This window comes from Pleurodeles waltl, chromosome 5, assembly GCF_031143425.1.
Source record: "Pleurodeles waltl isolate 20211129_DDA chromosome 5, aPleWal1.hap1.20221129, whole genome shotgun sequence".
Lineage (NCBI taxonomy): Eukaryota > Metazoa > Chordata > Amphibia > Caudata > Salamandridae > Pleurodeles > Pleurodeles waltl.
In genome coordinates this window covers 1,550,028,471-1,550,048,943 of record NC_090444.1, presented here as the reverse complement: position 1 = coordinate 1,550,048,943, position 20,473 = coordinate 1,550,028,471, and the positions used below count along the sequence as shown (strand labels likewise).

The following is a 20,473-nucleotide window of genomic DNA, read 5'->3' as shown; positions in this document are numbered from 1 at the left end:
CCACACCGCCCCATGGCACCACAAAGACACCCCAGGTTCTCGGACCAAGAACTCAGGGTCATGGTGGAGGAAATTATAAGGGTTGAGCCCCAGCTCTTCGGCACACAGGTGCAGCACACCACTATAGCAAGGAAGGCTGAGCTATGGCAAAGGATCGTAGACAGGGTCAACGCTGTGGGACAGCATCCCAGAAATCGGGAAGATATCAGAAAGCGATGGAATGACCTACGGGGGAAGGTGCGCTCGATGGTGTCGCAACACAACATCGCTGTGCAGAAGACTGGCGGCGGACCCCCACCCACTCCACCCCAATTCACAGCATGGGAGCAAGAGGTAGTAAACATCATGCATCCTGATGGCCTCGCTGGAGTACACGGAGGAATGGACTCTGGTAAGTCGAATCTCAACTACTTCACCCCCCCCAACCACCAGCATGCCAAACCCCCCCGTCACCCCCAATCTCAACCCCCCAGCACACAACCTCCCTGCCAATGTCTCACCAGCACAACCCACCCTAAACCACACCAACCCCTGAATGCCAACACAAACCATAGACAGCCACCACCAAAGCATGACCATTGCACATACCCATACCCCCCCCGCAACCTCCCTCACAACACCTCCCACAAGGGAATCCCAGCACTGGGGGACAAGGGCACTCAAAATGCACGCCATGGCACACACAAAAGCAATAACCATACTCCTTTACCCCTGCAGGGCCCGAACGCCAACACACCGCCACGGAGGGTCCAGATTTGTCCATCCCACCCCCAGAACAGGCCCCCAGCGAGGATAGCAGCTCTGTCGACCTAGAACCTGATGACCAGCCCGGACCATCGGGGACCTCTGGACAGTCGGTTACCCTCAGTCAGCCACAGGCCACAGCAGACCCAACCCCCTCTGGGAACACCAGCACAGCTCCCACCCAGCGGGCCCTCACCACCATCATGGGAGCATACCATCACTCCCAGGAGACGATGGCGACGGTACTGGCCAGGTTCACCGAGATCCAGGCACAGCAGGAGGAACGCTACATGGGGTTCAGCAATGAACTCAGGACCATCGCTACCGCTATGGGGACCATAGTCCAGGCCCTCAACCGGATAGAAACCACATTGCGGGACCATGTGGCACCACAAAGGGCCCCTGTCACTAGCCAGGAACAGCCTACCACCTCCGCCGGCGCTAGTGGTCAGGAGGCCCCCACAGAACGACAGGCCACCAGAGCACCACCTCCTGCTGAACATCAACCACCCCGCAAGAGGAACCTGAGATCTCACAGGAAGACAGAGTAGGATGCCAAGACCCCCGCCAGCATAATATACCCCCTGATGTCATCCCACTGTCCCACATTGTCACCCTGTCCAACCTTGAACTGCCCCTGCTCCATCCTTCCACAGGCATATGGACAATGCACCTGTGAAACTGAGAACTGGACTCTGCCATGGACATAACTCCACCCTCACCCATCACCGTTTTAATATGATGTACCAATATCTAGCACTAAAAATAAATCACTCATTGCACTGAATTCATTCAGGAGTCAGCCTGTATTATTTACAAATGTATAACACATTACTGAGCAAAAATGTTCTGTTATTCTTGTGATGACAGCATACCGATGTCAATAAGCCTTAGTACATGGGCTAACCAAGCAGAAGTCATGCAGTGGGTCATACAGCACTGAAAAGGGAAGGGAAAATCAAACATCAGTGTAAAAAAACTGGGGGAAATACACAAAGTAATGATGCAGGGGGCTTTCAGTATATGTTAAATGGCGTGGGTGAATCTTACCTGTGTGCTACTGAAAATACTTTTGGATAACTCTGTCCCTGTTGTCTGTGTCGTCCTCTTCGTCTTCCTCCTCTTCACTCTCCGCAGGCTCCACAGCTGCTTCAACACCACCATCTGGACCATCCTCCTGCAGGAAAGGCACCTGACGTCGCAATGCCAGATTGTGAAGCATACAGCAGGCCACGATGATCTGGCACAACTTCTTTGGTGAGTACATCAGGGACCCCCCTGTCATATGCAGGCACCTAAACCTGGCCTTCAGGAGGCCAAAGGTTCTTTCTATGATCCTCCTAGTTCGCCCATGGGCCTCATTGTACCGTTCCTCTGCCCTGGTCCGGGGATTCCTCACTGGGGTCAATAGCCAATGCAGGTTGGGGTAACCGGAGTCACTTATTAGCCACACACGTTGTCTCTGTAGCTGTTCCATCACATAAGGGATGCTGCTATTACGCATCACATACGCGTCATGCACTGACCCAGGGAACATGGCATTCACATGGGAGATGTACTGGTCAGCCAAACAGACCACCTGGACGTTCATAGAATGGTAACTTTTCCTGTTTCTGTACACCTGCTCATCGTCTTTTGGGGGTACTAAGGCCACATGGGTCCCATCAATGGCACCAATGATGTTGGGGATATGTCCAAGGGCATAGAAATCACCCTTCACAGTGGCCAAATCAACCTCCTCAGGGAATACAATGTAACTCCGCATGTGTTTCGTCAGGGCAGACAACACTCTAGACAAAACTTTAGAAAACAGAGGCTGAGACATTCCAGATGACATGGCCACTGTTGTCTGGAATGAGCCACTTGCCAAAAAATGGAGGACTGACAGAACCTGCACTAGAGGGGGAATTCCTGTGGGTTGGCGGATGGGGGACATCAGGGCTGGCTCCAGCTGGGCACACAGTTCATGGATAGTGGCACGGTCAAGTCGGTATCGTAGTATGATGTGGCGTTCTTCCATTGTCGACAGGTCCACCAGCGGTCGGTACACGCGAGGATTCATCCTTCTCCTCGCAAGTCCCAGCGGACGGTGCCTAGGAAGGACAACATGGAGCACAGAGTCAAGCAAATCACTCGTACGTTCACCACAGCTTGCATAGCACACGGTTGTCTATGTATTGAAAGGCGTGTATGTGTGGCAATGCAAGGCCTAGGCCTGTGTGACGCAGTACAAATTATGCCATGTGGGCCCTTGAAATGGCGGCTGCCTGACCTGTGAAGTGGGACAATGGGATGTGAGGTCAATGTGCTGGCGGGGCACACCGTGGCGGTAGGCGGTCGAAGACCGCTATACGAACCGCATTGGTTAACATTGAAGCCTATGGGTTTCAGGAGCCAATGACGAGGTGCGCCGGCGGTCGCGGTACGCACCGCCGCGGTACGCACCGCCGCGGGCGTGACCGCCATTTTCTATCTGCTTAATCACTCGAGACCTGACATCCACAGGAGAGGACCTATACTGCAAGTGCTGCTGTGACCTCGGTCTGGAAGTGACAATGGCTGCTGCGACTGGGGAAAGGGCCCCTGCCTTCAGTTCCGAAGAGTTGGAGAGGCTCGTGGATGGGGTCCTCCCCCAGTATGCGTTACTCTACGGTCCTCCAGACCAACAGGTAAGTACACCGGGTGCACATGGAATGGGCGATGCCTGTGTGGAGTGGGGTGGATGTAAGTTGGTGGGGTGGGGGGCGAATGAGGAGTGCAACGCACGACAGATGAGAGCATGTGCCATATGGCAAGGTTGGGGAGGGGGGGCCAATCACATCTAACATGCAGTACATTGATGAATGTTTCCTTCCCACCCTGTACATGTCAAATAGGTCAGCGCCAATCAGAAAGTGGACATTTGGCGTGCCATCGCCAAGGAAGTCCGGGCCCTGGGGGTCCACGTCAGACGGGGCACCCACTGCCGCAAGAGGTGGGAGGACATCCGCCGCGGGACCAGGAAGACCGCCGAGTCACTGCTGGGGATGGCCTCCCAACCTAGGAGGGGTGCCAGTCGTACCCTGACCCCCCTGATGTCCCGGATCCTGGCGGTGGCCTACCCTGATTTGGATGGGCGCTTGAGGACATCACAGCAGACACAAGGGGGTGAGTATCAGCACATTCTGCTATCTTTCTGCGCAGTGGAGGCGTCTGGGTGGGGGAGGAGGGTTGTGGGTGACATTAGGCCAGGGCGCTTTCTGTAGTGTAGTCCTCTCCTTTAGGCATGGCCCTGTGCTCCCGGACCCCACCTCTGTAGGGTGACAAGTACAGCTATCGATGGTCCAGCATCACACATGTGCGCGTTTGTCGTCTCTAGACCTGTTGTCCTAGTCAGAAGTACTGAGTTGTGTACCCCGAATGCGCGGCTTAATGCATGAGGCTCCTGTGTCTGTCCTCTCCGCCAACGGTGTTGACATTGCATGCACTCAACCTGGTCTTCGTTTTTCTCCCCCCACCCTTCTTCTTCATCTCCTTGTGCATGTGTGCATTAGCATCATCAGGCAGAGGAGATTTGGCATCGGAGCACGAGGGAGCTGCAAGTCACAAGGCCCCGGTGGGCCGAGGAACAGACACCGAGGGCACCAGTGATCCGGAGGGCGAGGGGAGCACCACAACGGGGACCGGTGGTGAGACCAGCGACACTGACACGTCCTCGGATGGGAGCTCCCTAGCGGTGGCGGCAACATCCGGGCCCCCCGCCTCTACAGGTACAGCCGCCACCCAGTGCACCAGCCCCGCCCTCCCAGCAGCCCCTCAGCCTACGCTCCGTGCCCGCTCGCCCAGGAAGGCGGGCGTCTCCTTCGCCCCAGGCACCTCAGCCCCTGCCCCTGTCACCCCTGCTGCCCTCAGTGCGGAGGTCATTGACCTCCTGAGGACGCTCATTGTTGGGCAGACTACCCTTTTGAATGCCATCCAGGGGGTAGAAAGGGAGGTTCATCGGGGCAATGCCTACCTGGAGGGCATTCATTCGGGTCAGGCTGCCCATCAACAATCGTTCAATGCTCTGGCCTCAGCACTGACGGCAGCCATTGTCCCTGTTTCCAGCCTCCCTCTTCTTACTGCCTCCAGCCTGTCTCTGTCTCCTGTTCCTCAGCCTATCCCATCCACACCATCAGACCAGCCTGCACACACCTCAACACCCAAGGGCAGCTCATCCAGACACAAGCACCACAGAACCCACAAGCATTCACCCAAGCAACACCCAGATGCAGACATTCCAACAGTCACTACCACCTCTGTGTCCCCCTCCTCCTCGTCTCCCTCCTCCCTCCCCTCTCCCTGTGACGTCTACACTCACACCTGCATGCACACCACCATCAGCCAGTGCTTCCATCACCAGCACACCCTCCAGTCCAGTCCGCACACGTGCAGTCACCACCCCTACTGCCATTTACACGTCCCCTGTGTCCTCTCCCACTGTGTCTTCCAAACCACACAAACGCAGGCAGCCACCCACCCAACAGCCATCCACCTCACCACAACCTACAGCACCAGCACCTGCACCCAAAGACAGCACACCTGACTCTCCTACAACCACATCCTCTTCCTCCACTCCCATCACCACTTCTCCTACCCTTTACCTTGGTCCTAAAAAAGTTTTCCTAGCTAATCTTAACCTCTTTCCCTCCGATGACCCACCCCCTCCATCTGCAAAGAGTCCCAAGAGCACCTCAGCCACCACCAGCCCAGCTTCGAGTGTCACTGTGGTGCATGGGTTCTGGAGTCCACCCTTTGCCAGCAGTGACACTTCGATCAGCAGCAAGGACACATCCAGCCCCCCCCAGGCAAGAGGACCAGGAAAGTAAAGGGCCGCCGTGAGAGGACTGACACGGCTGCCCCCAAGGAGCAAAGTTTGCCCACTTCACCAGCCACAACATCTAGGGGAGGCAAGGGCCCGAGAGCCCCATCTAAGGAGCGAAAGGGCAACAGGGCGGAGAAGTCAGCCAGCAGGAGCGCGGAGCAGGTGGGCCCCACAAGCCCCATCCCGGGTGTTAGGGAGGACACCAAAGGGCCCAGGACTCTGTCACCGAAGGGTCCAGCAACATCACGGTCGGAGGGCGACTGAGCAGGGAGTCCAGGCCAGGCCATGGCTCCCTTGACTTACTGGATGAGCACCGCTGAAGAGGGCCCGCCGTGCAGAAGAGCACCGCTGAACAGGGCCCCGCCGTGAAGATAGGCACCACTGAACAGGGCCCCGCCGTGCAGAAGAGCACCGCTGAACAGGGCCCCGCTGTGCAGAAGAGCACCGCTGAAGAGGGCCCAGCCGTGAAGATAGGCACCGCTGAAGAGGGCCCCGCCGTGAAGATAGGCACCGCTGAACAGGGCCCCGCCGTGAAGATAGGCACCGCTGAACAGGGCCCCGCCGTGCAGAAGAGCACCGCTGAAGAGGGCCCCGCCGTGAAGATAGGCACTGCTGAAGAGGGCCCCGCCGTGAAGATAGGCACCGCTGAACAGGGCCCTGCCGTGAAGATAGGCACCGCTGAACAGGGCCCCGCCGTGCAGAAGAGCACCGCTGAAGAGGGCCCCGCCGTGAAGATAGGCACCGCTGAAGAGGGCCCCGCCGTGAAGATAGGCACCGCTGAAGAGGGCCCGCCGTGCAGAAGAGCACCGCTGAAAAGGGCCCCGCCGTGCAGAAGAGCACCGCTGAAGAGGGCCCCGCCGTGAAGATAGGCACAGCTGAAGAGGGCCCCGCCGTGAAGATAGGCACCGCTGAACAGGGCCCCGCCGTGTAGAAGAGCACCGCTGAAGAGGGCCCCGCCGTGAAGATAGGCACCGCTGAAGAGGGCCCCGCCGTGAAGATAGGCACCGCTGAACAGGGCCCCGCCGTGAAGATAGGCACCGCTGAACAGGGCCCCGCCGTGCAGAAGAGCACCGCTGAAGAGGGCCCCGCCGTGAAGATAGGCACCGCTGAAGAGGGCCCCGCCGTGAAGATAGGCACCGCTGAACAGGGCCCCGCCGTGAAGATAGGCACTGCTGAACAGGGCCCCGCCGTGCAGAAGAGCACCGCTGAAGAGGGCCCCGCCGTGAAGATAGGCACCGCTGAAGAGGGCCCCGCCATGAAGATAGGCACCGCTGAAGAGGGCCCCGCCGTGCAGAAGAGCACCGCTGAACAGGGCCCCGCCTTCTCAAGCACCGCTCCGCTGGGCACCGCCGTCTCAAGCACAGCTCCGCTGGGACCTTCCTGTCAAGCACCGCTCTGCTGGGCCCTTTCTGTCAAGCACCGCTCCGCTGGGCACCGCCGTCTCAAGCACCGCTCCGCTGGGCCCTTCCTGTCAAGCACTGTTAACGGTTCACTGTGCCCACCATGCCTCCTCCTTGACCTGTGGAGACTGTAATCCACCTGATAGACTGTGGCTTTGCACTCCCCAGGATGGCACGGTGGGCAAGCCACCCACTGTAGAGACTTGAGAGACTGTGGCTTTGCACTCCCCAGGATGGCACGGTGGGCAAGCCACCCACTGTAGAGACTTGAGAGACTGTGGCTTTGCACTCCCCAGGATGGCACAGTGGGCAACCCACCCACTGTAGAGACTTGAGAGACTGTGGCTTTGCACTCCCCAGGATGGCACAGTGGGCAACCCACCCACTGTAGAGACATGAGAGACTGTGGCTTTGCACTCCCCAGGATGGCACAGTGGGCAGCCCACCCACTGTAGAGACTTGAGAGACTGTGGCTTTGCACTCCCCAGGATGGCACAGTGGGGATGGTGGCCCCTTCGTGGATCTGGCGTCGTGGACTCATGTGGCTGTGGTGCCCCCCCCTTCCCTTCCCCCTGAGGTGCCTGTAGTTTTGTCATCAGATGCCCCTGCAATGTTCTCTCCAAAGGACTCAGGTCTCCTGTGTGGGCTTTGCCCTTGTGTTGTTACACTTTGGCCCTCGGACACTTCGATTTTCTTTTGATGTGCAGGACTCATTGCCTCGGTTATCCATTGCACTGTATATATAATTATTTTGGTATTGTTTTTTGCCTAGTTGACCAATACTTTTCAAAGCCTTTATTGTACATAAATATTTTGGTAATTTTAATGATGTCTTTGCATTTTTCCGGGGGGTTTGGGTGGTATCACTGCTCTGCATTGGTGTGTACATAGTTTGGGGGGGTGGGGCTCGCATATGTGTGTGCACGTAACCTTTCGTCCTCCCCCCTCCCGTGTGTCGTGGGTGCAGTACTCACCGTTGTCGTCTGCGCCAGAGTTCGTACTCGAGGTAGATGAGCAGGTAGACGAGAGCAGGTAGGATGTTTAATTCGGGTTCCATGCTGTCCTCCTTCCTCGTGGAGTGCGTAGAGGTGAGCGTTTTCCCGTTCGTGGTCTGTTTCCGCCGTGTTTTTATCGGCGGTGCTCCCGCCCCGGAAAAGGTGGCGGATTGGTGAGTTATGATAGTGTGGGCGGTACATTGTCTGCCGCCTGGCTGTTGGCGGTGACCGCCGCGCTGTTTGTCTGTACCGCCATGGCGGTCGGAGTGTTAAGTTGGTGGGCTGTGTTGGCGGTTCCCGCCAGGGTCAGAATTCCATTTTTTTGACCGCCAGCCTGTTGGCGGGTTGGCCGCCGCTTTATCACCGACCACCAGGGTTAGAATCACCCCCTTTGTGATTGTTGACGGCCACTCAAGTGGGCACCATTTCCAAGTCACACTTTATTTTCTATATCAAGTCAAATTCTATGCCAATTCATAGTTTAAAATACATGAATATTTCTTATGAAAAACTCAGCATTCACGGGATTGCTAACAAAACATTTAGCTAATCTGGGAGGCAGAGAGCTAGCCTTCATCTTGCGCCATTCTTTCTCAGGAGCAATTCAAAATGGACCTCACAGACCTCCTATCACTTATTGATTTACCATACAGCTCCCTGTTACCAGGACCATATGAGCTCAGCACTCACATGCCACACAACCAGGATGTCCGCCTGATTACCCAATGTCTGTGTAACTTTACGGAGTGAGGCTGGTAGGATAATCTTTTGTTACCTGGTGCAAAGAAGAAGTTCCTGTTTAGCATTTTTTTAAAGAAAATTGAATGCTGCTGCCACCACCAAAGCATTTAGAACCTGGCACATGGACAGTAGTCCCATGTAGCAAAAGAATCATGCTTGTGGCTCCCCTCCATACCACAGAGCCCTTTCCTGAATGTCAATACTCTTATTCATGCCAGGCCTTAATGTGTTTGCATGATTGTCAGGTACTATGGGCACAAGCAGAATTAATCAGAATTATTGTGGAAGCTCTCTGTTCTGTAAGTTAGGGAAGGAATACATGCTATCAAAACCATGCTGGGGACTTTGCTGTCCCAACATTACGAATTCCAAAGACATAAAAATGGCAAATATGGATAAAGGGAAATGGATTGTAAATTTCTAATTTTAGAAAGCATTTCAAAAGACGTCCTTTGAAAACAGTCAAAATGTGAAACGTCAATAGTATCTAATAGAGAAATGTTGACTGTGTCCTTGGAACACAATGCAGTCAACCAGCAATAGAGTGAGCAAGGCCATAGGTTAGTGGTTTGCCTTAGTCAAAGGTTTTGCCTTGTGAAAGAGGTATTTTATGGAAGTTAAAGATCTCCAAAAGTGACAGGCATGGTTGAGTTGCAATTGAAGCTGAGTTTGAAAAGGGTACAATTAGGTCAGATACATTAGTTCACGAGTCCCACTGAAGATCTTCCCCAAGTTGCGAACAACTCTGAGCAAGACAAACTTTGAAATCGTAGCCAGCATAGTTGTACTGTCATCAGGCAAGGCAGTCTGGTGCCTTTTCCAATTCTTCAAAATTTACCTGCTGAATTACAAAATTTTCCTTGTGGTCATAAAAATTATGCTCAAGGTCCACTGAAGCTTTGTTTCTTGCTGCAAAAAACTGACTGATGTGCCAAGAAATCTTGCCTACCAAGGCAACATGTTCTTTGGTAGGCCCGGACATCTTGTCAAAGTCCTATAGAGATGAAAAACCTTGTCGCTACAATCTTTCAGAACTTGTAGGAAATGTTCTGACTCTACAGTTCCGGTGTTACAAATGCTTCTAATTCTTAAGTCATTATTCCTGAAGAAGAATCCATGAGTTCAAGTTGAATAATACTTTTACATACTCCCAGTGAGTACCATAACAAAATGTCAATTTCCAACTGGTCTTGCTGGATTTTCTTTTAGAAATTTCCCAGATCTACTTCTCAATGTGGGTCAGAAAGAGTTTGGCTTCTCTGACCCCAAAAATAGCCTTTAGAGTCAAAGATTCAAAGGGAAGCAGGATTAGTCTGCAATCCTTCTTTATGCACATGTATTTAATTAAAAGCAGTCTTCGCCCGCTAATATTCTAGCATCGCTCTGAATTGTGGCTGACGGAAAATGTTTTTCCGAAGGTTTAATCAGTAGTGATTGCATTACACTAGATTACAAGATCTCACAACACAGTGCATATGCCTTCCCCCATGGTTTATCGATCTGGTGCCCTAAACATTATATGCAAAGTAAACCTGGTAGCTTAAGAAAAACTGTGCTCATATTTTTTAACGAAGTACTATGATTTATACCGACACATTTTGAAGATCTGTAAATGTTTCTTACCGGTGGTGTGCTGAAAATGTAGAACGAGGATCCTTTTAGTGCCAAAAACTTGAATTTGTATAATGGAGAAGAAGGGGAACCACGAAGCCGCTCACTCACCCAACCCATATGTATAACCTGCATAGAAGTAGATAAAAAAAACCACTTAGTTCCACTCAAACAAAAGATAAATCATGTAGCATACGTTATTTTAGAAGCTTATGTATCGGTCGAATGAACAATAGTAAAATGTAAATAATGAGCATTGTCTCCCACAATTGTAAAACTGGGCAGTTCAGATTTTTTTTAAGGACTACTGTTCTGCAAAGCTCCATATTCACGATTATATAATCAATAAATAGTTAACAGCTAGAAAGGTTAGTAGACCCAGCGCATCACTTTTGTTCGCTGTTTATGGAATACACATATATTCAGCACATACCAACTCCCAGAGTGTGCTGGTCATTCTTTTTTATTTTTATAAACACATTTTATATATATATATATATATATATATATATATATATATATATATATTTTTTTTTATTTTTTTATTTTTTTTTCACTGAAAAATCAAAGGTTACCGTAGGGCCGTTATAGTTAGGTTCTGAATTTACTCATACAAAACCACAGAAATGCAGCAGTTAGAGTTCTTTCAAGTAACTATAACTGGCGCCCTAAGGTAACAAGGACAGGTTTGGTTACCATCACCGCTATGATTAACATGGTTTCCCACTACTGTTTCTTGCACTAGCCCCAAGAGGTAGAAGTGGGTTCTTTTTTGGCAGTGTATATATAGATACACATATGTGTGTGAGTGTTTGTGTGTGTGTGTGTGTGTATATATATATATATATATATATATATTTATAAATATATACCACTGAAAAGCCAAAGGTTACAGGGATGTTTTAGTTAGGAAATAAAATGTAAAAAAACACATAGAAATTAACTTTTAAAAAATGAAGGTTAGATGGGCGTTATAGTTAGGTTCACATTTTAGTGGCACCAAACCATAGAAATTCAGCAGTTATAGTTATGGTTAGCTCAAGTCACTATATCTCGTGTCCCAAGGTAACTATAAATCACGCCCCCGCCATGCACAGTTATCTCATCTCAGCAATAATTTTACTGCAAATGTTACATTAATATATTACTAATATTATAAAAGATGTCATAAGTAATGTCATATTTGGGGTAATTAGCAATGCATTGCAAGGCCGCAAAGGAAACAAAACAAAAAACAAAAAAAGCTTTTCCTATGGTAGCTGGGTCCTAATTATACTTAAGTCAAACCTTGGTCCTAACTATACCTACTGGTGACCAAGTAAGTATTATTTATCTAAATTTGTACAACCTCTTTGCTGGTAATGGGCGTAAGTGTTTACAAAATGTTTATGATCCTAATGGGTTATAGGTGTGTAGCGGTATTCAGCACAATATGAAAGTTTGTGTATTTGAATAACACTGTGAGCAGATGACGGCTGATAACTCAGACACAATTATTTTGTTTTTGGAAAAAAAGGTTTCTAACAGTGGAATCAGTGTAGGTAGTACATATGTATTGTAGGCAACCTTGAGTATTTTCATATAATTTTCTTAGCATGATAATTTCTATACAGGAGAGACAATTGTGTGCTTCAGGTACTTACACTTGTAGATGTGATAGATCATCTTTGGTACCTTATCAATCTGTAAAGTTTTCAGTATAGTATGAAGGCTAGGTAGCATGATATTTAGCATCTTCAGGCTTTGGGTATTTACAGCGAGTAGGCACTCTTTGGAGAGGCTTTGCATAGACTGAACATTTTTCTTAGTAAAATCCTTTCAATTATCCGTGGTATATTCCTTATGAGAAATGGGTTGTCAGCAAACAGTGTGGTAGAGGGTATAAACTCTCTGCATAGTTTATCCACTTTTCTACTTATGTCCGTTTCATTTCTTAGGGGAGGTTCACTAACTGTGAATGTTTTGATACAGGCTAAAGGTTATCTGTAGTTGGGGATAAACAGGGCTTGAGTGTCTGGAGAAGACTAGTTTTCTCTGAACAGTAGTATACAGATTGAACACCATCTGCAGGATTGGTTACACCTCTATGTGAAGTTGACTGTCACCATGAACTTGGTTGCCCATGAAGTCTATTGCATTGGGTCAATGTTTCACATAACAGAAGCTCACTTCACCTAAGGGGGTTGTATGTGTGATGGCATTAATATGAGGCTTAATATTATTCTGAGCTAGTTTTCACATATCCAATGTCATACTCCTTTATAAAGTAATGTGTACAAAAGTAGCTTGGATGATGTCATCAGTGATGGAATCAATTATGTCATCTGAGAGTTCATCACTGATGCCATAAATAATGACATAGAACAGGTCAAGAGTGATGTAATATGTGAGATCATAAGCACTGTATCATGGTTGTGAACTTCTGTGGTTTTTAGAGATCAAAATGTTATGTTGGCACTGACATTCACCTAACTATAACATCACTTTTACCTTTGGGGGTTTTTTCAGTGAATTTCCAAGGTTGTTTGTTAAACAAAAACATATCTGTTTTTTTATATCTAACTATAATGTCATGTTAACTGTTGTTGTTTTCAGTGAATTTTCTCAACATAAGGTAATATTTTACTACCATACATAAAGCCGACCACCGGTGGGGGTCGGCTGCACAGCATGGCCTGCTGTCAGACCCTGTGGCCAACCCCTCGCAGTCAAGCAACCTTATGCCGCATAAAGCCTTTGGGGGCAAATTTTAAGGGCGGTACAGGGGCATGAGGCATCCCAAGCCTTATTAGGCCCCATGGACTCTATCCCCTATGGCCAAACTGCATAGTAAAGAGGAGGGGGCATGCAGCTTCCTCCCCAAGACTTCATGGGCTGGGAGAATCCCATCTTCTGGGGCCAAATTTTAAGGGGAAGGGATGAGCGGCCCCCTTCCTGAGCCTTTATAAGCCCCTACGACCTCATCCCCTCGGACACAATTCCAGTATTTAAGGGAGGGCGTTTCCAGTCCCCCCTCCTCAATCTTTTTTGGGTCCTAGGGACACCATCCACTGGGGCCATGGGTGGGTGCACCAGTGATCAACTGGGATACCAACAGACCTCAAAAAGAGGCCACAGTGCACCACCAGCCCGGCACATGGTACGGAAACCAGAATTGCTCCTCCCTGGAGGGAGCAGCTATCTATGCTTGCTACCACTGGATGGGAGCAATATCTGTTTAGAAATCTGCTCTCACCCTGCGGGAGCATGTTCTAATATCCCACAAGCTGGGAGCGGCCATGCCTTTCCTGCCTGCACTCCTGCAGGCAGGGATGGCATATTTTCTCCTGCCTGTCAGAAGATTTAAAAATACTCCACCAGGAGGGTGCAAACACATGTTCCGTGCATGGATCGCTGCACTTAAAATGATGTACAGGTTAATAGATGAATTTGTAGAGCTATAGCTTTGATGATGTCATCAGTGATGTCCGGACTAATGTAATCAATTATGTAATTTGAGGTATCATCAGTGATGTCACCAATGTTGTTATTTAGCATGGCATGAGTGGTGTAATATGTGAGTTCATAAACAGTGCATGCAGGGGGTATAAGTTATAGTCAGCTCACTCAATTATGGCTAGCGAATTTCAGTGTTTTTCATTTTTTAAACATTACATGGCATGTGACTGTGTCACCTAACTATAACATCACATTTTCTTTTGTTTTATTCAGTGCATTTCTGAGATTTTTATAATATAAACTAAGATATATACCCAGCGAATTGCTGTTTCTTTCAAACATACTCTAAGATCCTATTTCCATACTTAAGTATGAAACCACTTTAAAATTGGCTTTTTCAGTAAATTTGACCTTTGTCTTTTTTTTAGTGAACATTTGATTATATTCAGTCAATTCCACCACTGTGTACAGCCTTCATCTGTGCAAAGTAAGAGGACGTTGGCTGCAGAACCTGCTGTCTGGTCAGGCCCTGTGCCCAACCCCGCCCCCCCCCACAGGTGGCGAACCCACTACTGTCCATGGTCTTCTAATGCAACCTCATCTCTTCTACATTCTTTTTCTGTGTTTTATGTGAATTTTCACACTTTTTTCAGTTTAAAACTTCTCTTTTTATATCTTTTTCAACAGTATTTTAAACATTTTTAATTCCTTTGGTTTTTTGCCCAAGTCTTTGTGTTCTGTGTACAGATGGTCTTCCATGGCCCTTTAAAATTTGAAAATAATGTTTTTTATCTTCTCAAATGGCCACTACTTTGTGACAGTCCCTTTAGTATATTCCTGAATGCTACTTTTTTTCATTATTTGTCTCTTATTCTTGACCCAGCACCCACTGAGTAGCAGTCTGCTAACTTTCAGCTGCTTGACTCTCCTACATCTCTGTATGCCTTCAAGTGCTTCCACATAGGTCTGGTTCCCTTAGAATATTGGCCAGGCTTCCCTTTCTACAGCATCTACTTACTCATAAGACTTGTAACATCTGGGCACTTATTTTTTCACCAGGTATAGGTGAGAAAAACTGCCTCACTACAGATTATTCCTTTTCAGGCCTTGGTTATTGTAGTACTGAGGGAGTGGATGGAACTCACAGAGTACAGGTGTTGAAGGTTGTGACAGAAGGCTCCGATCGAGGCACACACAGATCCTGGGGTGAGACTGGGAGAAGTGTGACTGGGTTTAGAAACTGCGAGGAAGTGAGAGCAGTGGATGTAGAATGAGTCAGAAACTGGAGGGCGTTAGCAAGGAATTCTGGGTGAAGACCAGTGAAGTATTTCTGTTCAGCGTAGACACAGCCTTCTGGGGAAAGTGCATTTTACAAACGGGCCTGCCTCTTCATTAATGTTTACACCAAACCTGGGGAGCAGGCAAGGATGTTACAGTGTGTCATCTCAGCCCCTCCCACCACCTTTCCAGGGGTTGAGGTCTCTACAGGGCCTTCAGGTGTTATGTTATCCTTTGTATGCCTTTTCTCAGTGAGTAAAGGAATGTTTGGTCTTATTATTTAAAAAAACGGTGCCTCAGTACCCACCCCCTGCCTTTTGCCTGCACAGATTAGAGCCGGACATGCCTAAGGATTCCCAGCTACACAAAGCAGGCCTGCAGAGCCTCATCTCTGCATCCCCCCCACCACAACCTGCAAATATATTTGTCATTAGCGCCTTCCGCACTTCCACTTCCTCATTTGTTGGAATGTTCCTGCTCCCCCACCTTATCACTTCCCGTCTCCTTTCATCTTCAAAAGAAGCCCCTCTGCCTGGGGGAGCTGTCTGAACGGCCCCTGATACTATGTGGAAGGGAGCTGTGGAGATACAGCCTAGCTGAATATATACTTATGGGTGAGAACATCACAAGCAATTTTCCCCAGATGTAGGATGAGCAACAACAAACACAAGCATCACAATCTGAAGCAAATAAAACAAATGACAATAGACACATACAGATTTAGAGATCCTTAATACAGGGAATATTTACCCAATACAGGATGAACAACGAGAACACAGGCAGCTTCAAGCATCCAAATCACAGGCAAACAATGAACATATACCGGGAGAGAAACAATAGATATAGTCAGATCTGGGGATTCTAAATACAGGCCATAATGAACAAACACACATAGTGGTGCTGGAAATAAGCATGCAAAAGGAGCAACAACACTCTCCGGTAGCACTGAAAGTGTTCAGAAGTAGACTAAACAAAAAACAAACAAAGAAGAGGCCCATGGAGTATTTTTTGTCCGGCAACATTTGTTTTATTTTCAAACAAAGATTGGAAAATATCACACAAACCAATTTGACAAACCGCTGGTAATTCTTTAAATACTGAACTCTGTGTTTAATTTCCCGTTCTCTGACTGCAAAGTGTAACTTGAACACACCACACACCTATGCTTTGCCTCCCTCTCACTCGCACACATGGCCTGCATCTGCAAAATTATAACTGGAGGTGTCTCATTCTCCTACATCACACCCACGACATGGAACGGCCTCCCTAAACACATCACAGCCTCCTCCTCAGCCTGGCTCTTCTTATGAACACCATTAGCCCATACACCTATAAACCTTGCCCAAGTGCCTGGATACCTTCTAGGTACATGTTTGTGTAAAGTACATTAGTGTAATCTGTGGAGCCATTGTTTTTGCAAAGTTTATAACTGAAGTATTAATCTTTGTCTATCACTGTGTGGCACCATTTGTTATTAGATTCCTTTTTTATTTTTTTCCCTGGAAATACTATTGTTAATAATAGTATTTTTCAGCCCCAAAACAGCATAATAGAATACACCATAATTTGTCCTTTCGTGCCACATAATTTAGCCAAGCTTGTCCTATAATTTGGTGCTATCCAGCCGCATGACTGATTTCAGTGACCCTGGTGATAGCACTGTTTGTTTTCACAAGGAGAATGCCTGTGCACAAAGTTGAAGGGGATACTTCTTGAGATCAAAGGTTGGTTTGTGCCTTCTGAAAATTAGTTTTATACTGGCAAAGGCCCAGCAGCTTCCCCAACAATAAAGTTTTGCATAAGCCATGACAAACGTATGCTGTAATATTTGGTATGTGGCCAGGTGAAGTAATACTGTGTCTTTTTGCCCAGGCCTTAACTAGGGTCATGGAGGACAATTGCGAGGCAGGATCAGAGACTGAGTCAACAGATACTGAGATTGCATCTGAGGGAGAGGAAAATGGAGCAGAATCTGGTAGTGTTTTTTCAGTCAGCGAAGATCCATCCAATTACTCTTCTTCCAGTGATTCTGAGGGACATGATGTTGGCAGTCATGTTGTCCTTCCGCAAGCACAGTCTGTGTAGCCGAGAGATCGTAGCAGGTTAGACCAACGCAGAGAGCAGACATGTGCAGTGGCAAGCACAGACAAGGTGCTCTCTTGGCAGCCCCCCCCAATTTAGTTCAGCCCTAAATTCCACCTTTCGCTGGTAACTCTGGATGTAAAGTCTACACAGCCAATTTTGTCCCAATTGAATACATCCAGGTCTTTTTGGATGTTGTCTTCCTTGAGCAAATTGTGCAGCAAACACATTTGAATAATGAGACATTTCTGAGTAAGAAGGGTAATATTCTAGGGTGCCATTCTAGGGCACACCAGGGCCCACCAGCTTCACCTGAGGGGTTAAAAATATATTTCGGCCTTATGCTTAAAATAGGGTTAGTGCACAAACCAAGCTTGCAGTCCTACTGGCCTAGTCGCAAGGTTTGGGTAACTTACATCTTTGCACTGCACATGAGCCAAAATTGTTTTCTGCTATTGCAGCATACGCTGCATTTCAGTGACAATTCTGATGCACTGTCCCGGGACCATCCAGACTATGACAGGTTGCTCCAAATTCGGCCTGTCTTGGAACATTTGTCAGGTTTCCAGAGATTTATAATTCAGGAAACAATATAACGATTGATGAGTCCTTGATCCTGTACAAAGGGTGGATACTGTTCAGTCATTCTGAGTAAAAGAGTTCTCTCTTGCATCAAGTTGTACATGCTGTGTGAGGGCTCTGCTGGTTCTGTGCACAGCAGGAGAATGTATACAGGGAAGGACTCTACTCTAGATTCTGTAGGTTACCCTCCCATGCTAGGAGTCAAAGGAAAGATTGTATGGGAGCGTGTCCAGCCACGTCTTCACAACGGTTATAATCTTTGTATGGACGATTTCAATATAGGAGTAGGGCTGTTCAGTGAGCTGTACAAAGCTGGCACTGTGGCATGCGGTACAGTTGTTTGTCGCAGCAAAGGATTCCCACAAAACCTTGTTGCATTTCAATTAACTACTCACAGTTAAGTTCTCTGATAAAGATGAATTGTATGTGATCACTATAGTTCATGATGAGAGCACTTCCTCCATCACGGTTTGGGGTCAGATGGCCAAAGTTTGCAAGCCCACCTGTGTACTGGATTACAACAACTACATGAGCTTAGTGGATACAAATTAACAGGTTCTTCAGCCATGCAATGCGAATTGTAAAATTCACACTTGGTATACAAAGCTGTTTAGCCATTTGATCCGGATGGCATAATACAATGCACAGGTTGTTTACAGTCAGACTACTAAAGGAAGACTCATGTCTTTCCTTGACTTTTAGTTAACTATCACTGAAATTCTTACTGCTACAGAAGCAGCAGCCTCCACGCCATATGCTCTGGAGGCTGTGGCAAAGCTGCAGGATCTACACTTTAACAATCGCCTTCCTGAAACAGCAAAAAACGACTCTGCCATGGTGTTGTTGTAGAGTCTTTTTTTAAGCATGTAAAGATGCATGTTTGCTGTCACCAGTGCTCATCTCAGACAGCTCTGTGTTTTGCTACTTCCTTTGTGTTGTACCATCCAAAACTGAAGTATTGGGAAATTGACTGAGGTGGAGCTGCAATATGGTAAACCTTTTAATGGCTCTGCATGCATACCTACTTTCCGAGGGCCTCCACTTCACTGGGTAATCAACTGTAAAATTTATGTTCCTCTCCTTTAGGAAATCATGCCCTTGCTTAGGTCCTCCTCAACACCTTTATCCACAGTCAGAATGTGGTAGGTGTTCTGCTAGCTGACTGACAATTGCATTATAATCCCCCACTGCACATAGTGGTGCATGGAATGTAAGCCATGTTGTCATGGAGAACCATGTGTGGCAAAAATGTAAAATATTTTGAAGTGCTTTTTAGGGAATTTATGTATACAACACAAGGATCACCCTGATTGCCCCTGAGAAACCGAGTATGTGTAATAAGTCAAACAAATGCCCAGTGGGACTCATTCAAGTTCTACCTGTTTTAAAAGTGTGCACAGTTGAACATTCGTCGGACGATAATGTTGTAGCATGGATTGGTTTTGAAATTGAGTGGAGGACCAAATGGGGATTTGAACTCTGATATGAAAAAACATTGAATCAATTTGGAGGAATGGTCAACCAACAGGCTTTTTAAATTCAATGTGTTATTTGATGTGTGGGGAATTTGTGTTGATCTTTATTTGTAAATCACAAGCACTTTTTTATTTAATTGTGCACCATGCTATGTCCTTTTTGAATTTTGATATGGTAGGAATTGTAATTTATATTTAATAAATTACTGAATAATGTTTTATGGAGTAATGTATATAAATTGTTATGCTTTTGTAATTGTTATTTTTTTGTATTTATGCTGTGTGAGGAATTGACATTGAGGGGCTTTTCTGATTGGTTTTGTAATGGTATTATACCCAGATCCGTTGGATTTCTATTGAGTTACCCTGTGTAGTTTATAATATATGTTGTTTTTTGGGCTGTTTCCTGTCGCAAGCACTAGTCCTATACACACAAGTGAGGTACCAATTTTATTTGGAGACTGGGGGGATAATGCTAGGTGGAAGGCAGTTTGTGCCACCCTACAGATTCCAGAACTTTCCATCACAGACATATGAGTAAAATGAGCTTTTTAGTCAAAGTTTCAGGTTTGAAAGTGATTTGGGGTAAAAAAAAAACTTGTGAGAAGCACACAAGTTACCACACTCTGGAATTCCCCCGGTGTCTGATTTTCAAAAAAGAGGAAGTTAGGTAGGTTGCACTGGGTGCTGGCTGAGCTAGAGGGTAAAGCCCAGAACAACCCACTTTGCAAAAAAAGGGTTAGTTTGGAGTGGAAAAATGTGAAGTATCCATGTTGTGTTTTGGATTGTTTCCTGTTGGGGGAACTAGGCCTACCCACACAAGTGAGGTACCAATTTTATCTAGAGAATTTGAGATATACTGGGTGAAAGGAAGTTTGTGGCTTCCGTGGAGAATACAGAACTTTCCATCACAGAAATGTGCAGAAATATGTGTTTTTAGTCAAAGGCTGAGCTTTGTGAAGGGATTCTGGGTAAAAAATAACCTGGTGAGAGCCATGCAGGGCATCCACACTGGATTCCCTTAGATGTCTAGTTTTCAAAAATGTACAAGTTTGCTAGGTTTCCCTATGTGCTGGCTCAAAACTCACAGCTACTCACTTTGCAAAAAAGGGACAGTTTCTAATGGAAAAATGTGATGCCTCCATGTTGTGTTTTGACCTGTATCCTGTTGTGGGCAATAGGCCTACCCACACAGGCGAGGTAGTATTTGTATCAGAAGACTTTTTGGAGCATAGGATAGTGGGACATTTGTTATTACCAAATTAATTTTACTGCATTTGTGCC

The 20,473-nt window shown here is 47.4% G+C and overlaps 1 protein-coding gene across 2 annotated transcripts in view; it reads right to left on the bottom strand.

Moving 5' to 3' along the window:
• The window catches only part of SNTG2 (syntrophin gamma 2), a 2,000,310-nt gene that overhangs the window by 466,023 nt on the left and 1,513,814 nt on the right, over positions 1 to 20,473 (bottom strand). For both annotated transcript variants that reach the window (XM_069235852.1, XM_069235853.1), the window contains exon 12: positions 10,347 to 10,463. In XM_069235852.1, the coding sequence (XP_069091953.1) occupies positions 10,347 to 10,463 (117 nt within the window). The remainder of the gene's footprint in view (positions 1 to 10,346; positions 10,464 to 20,473) is intronic.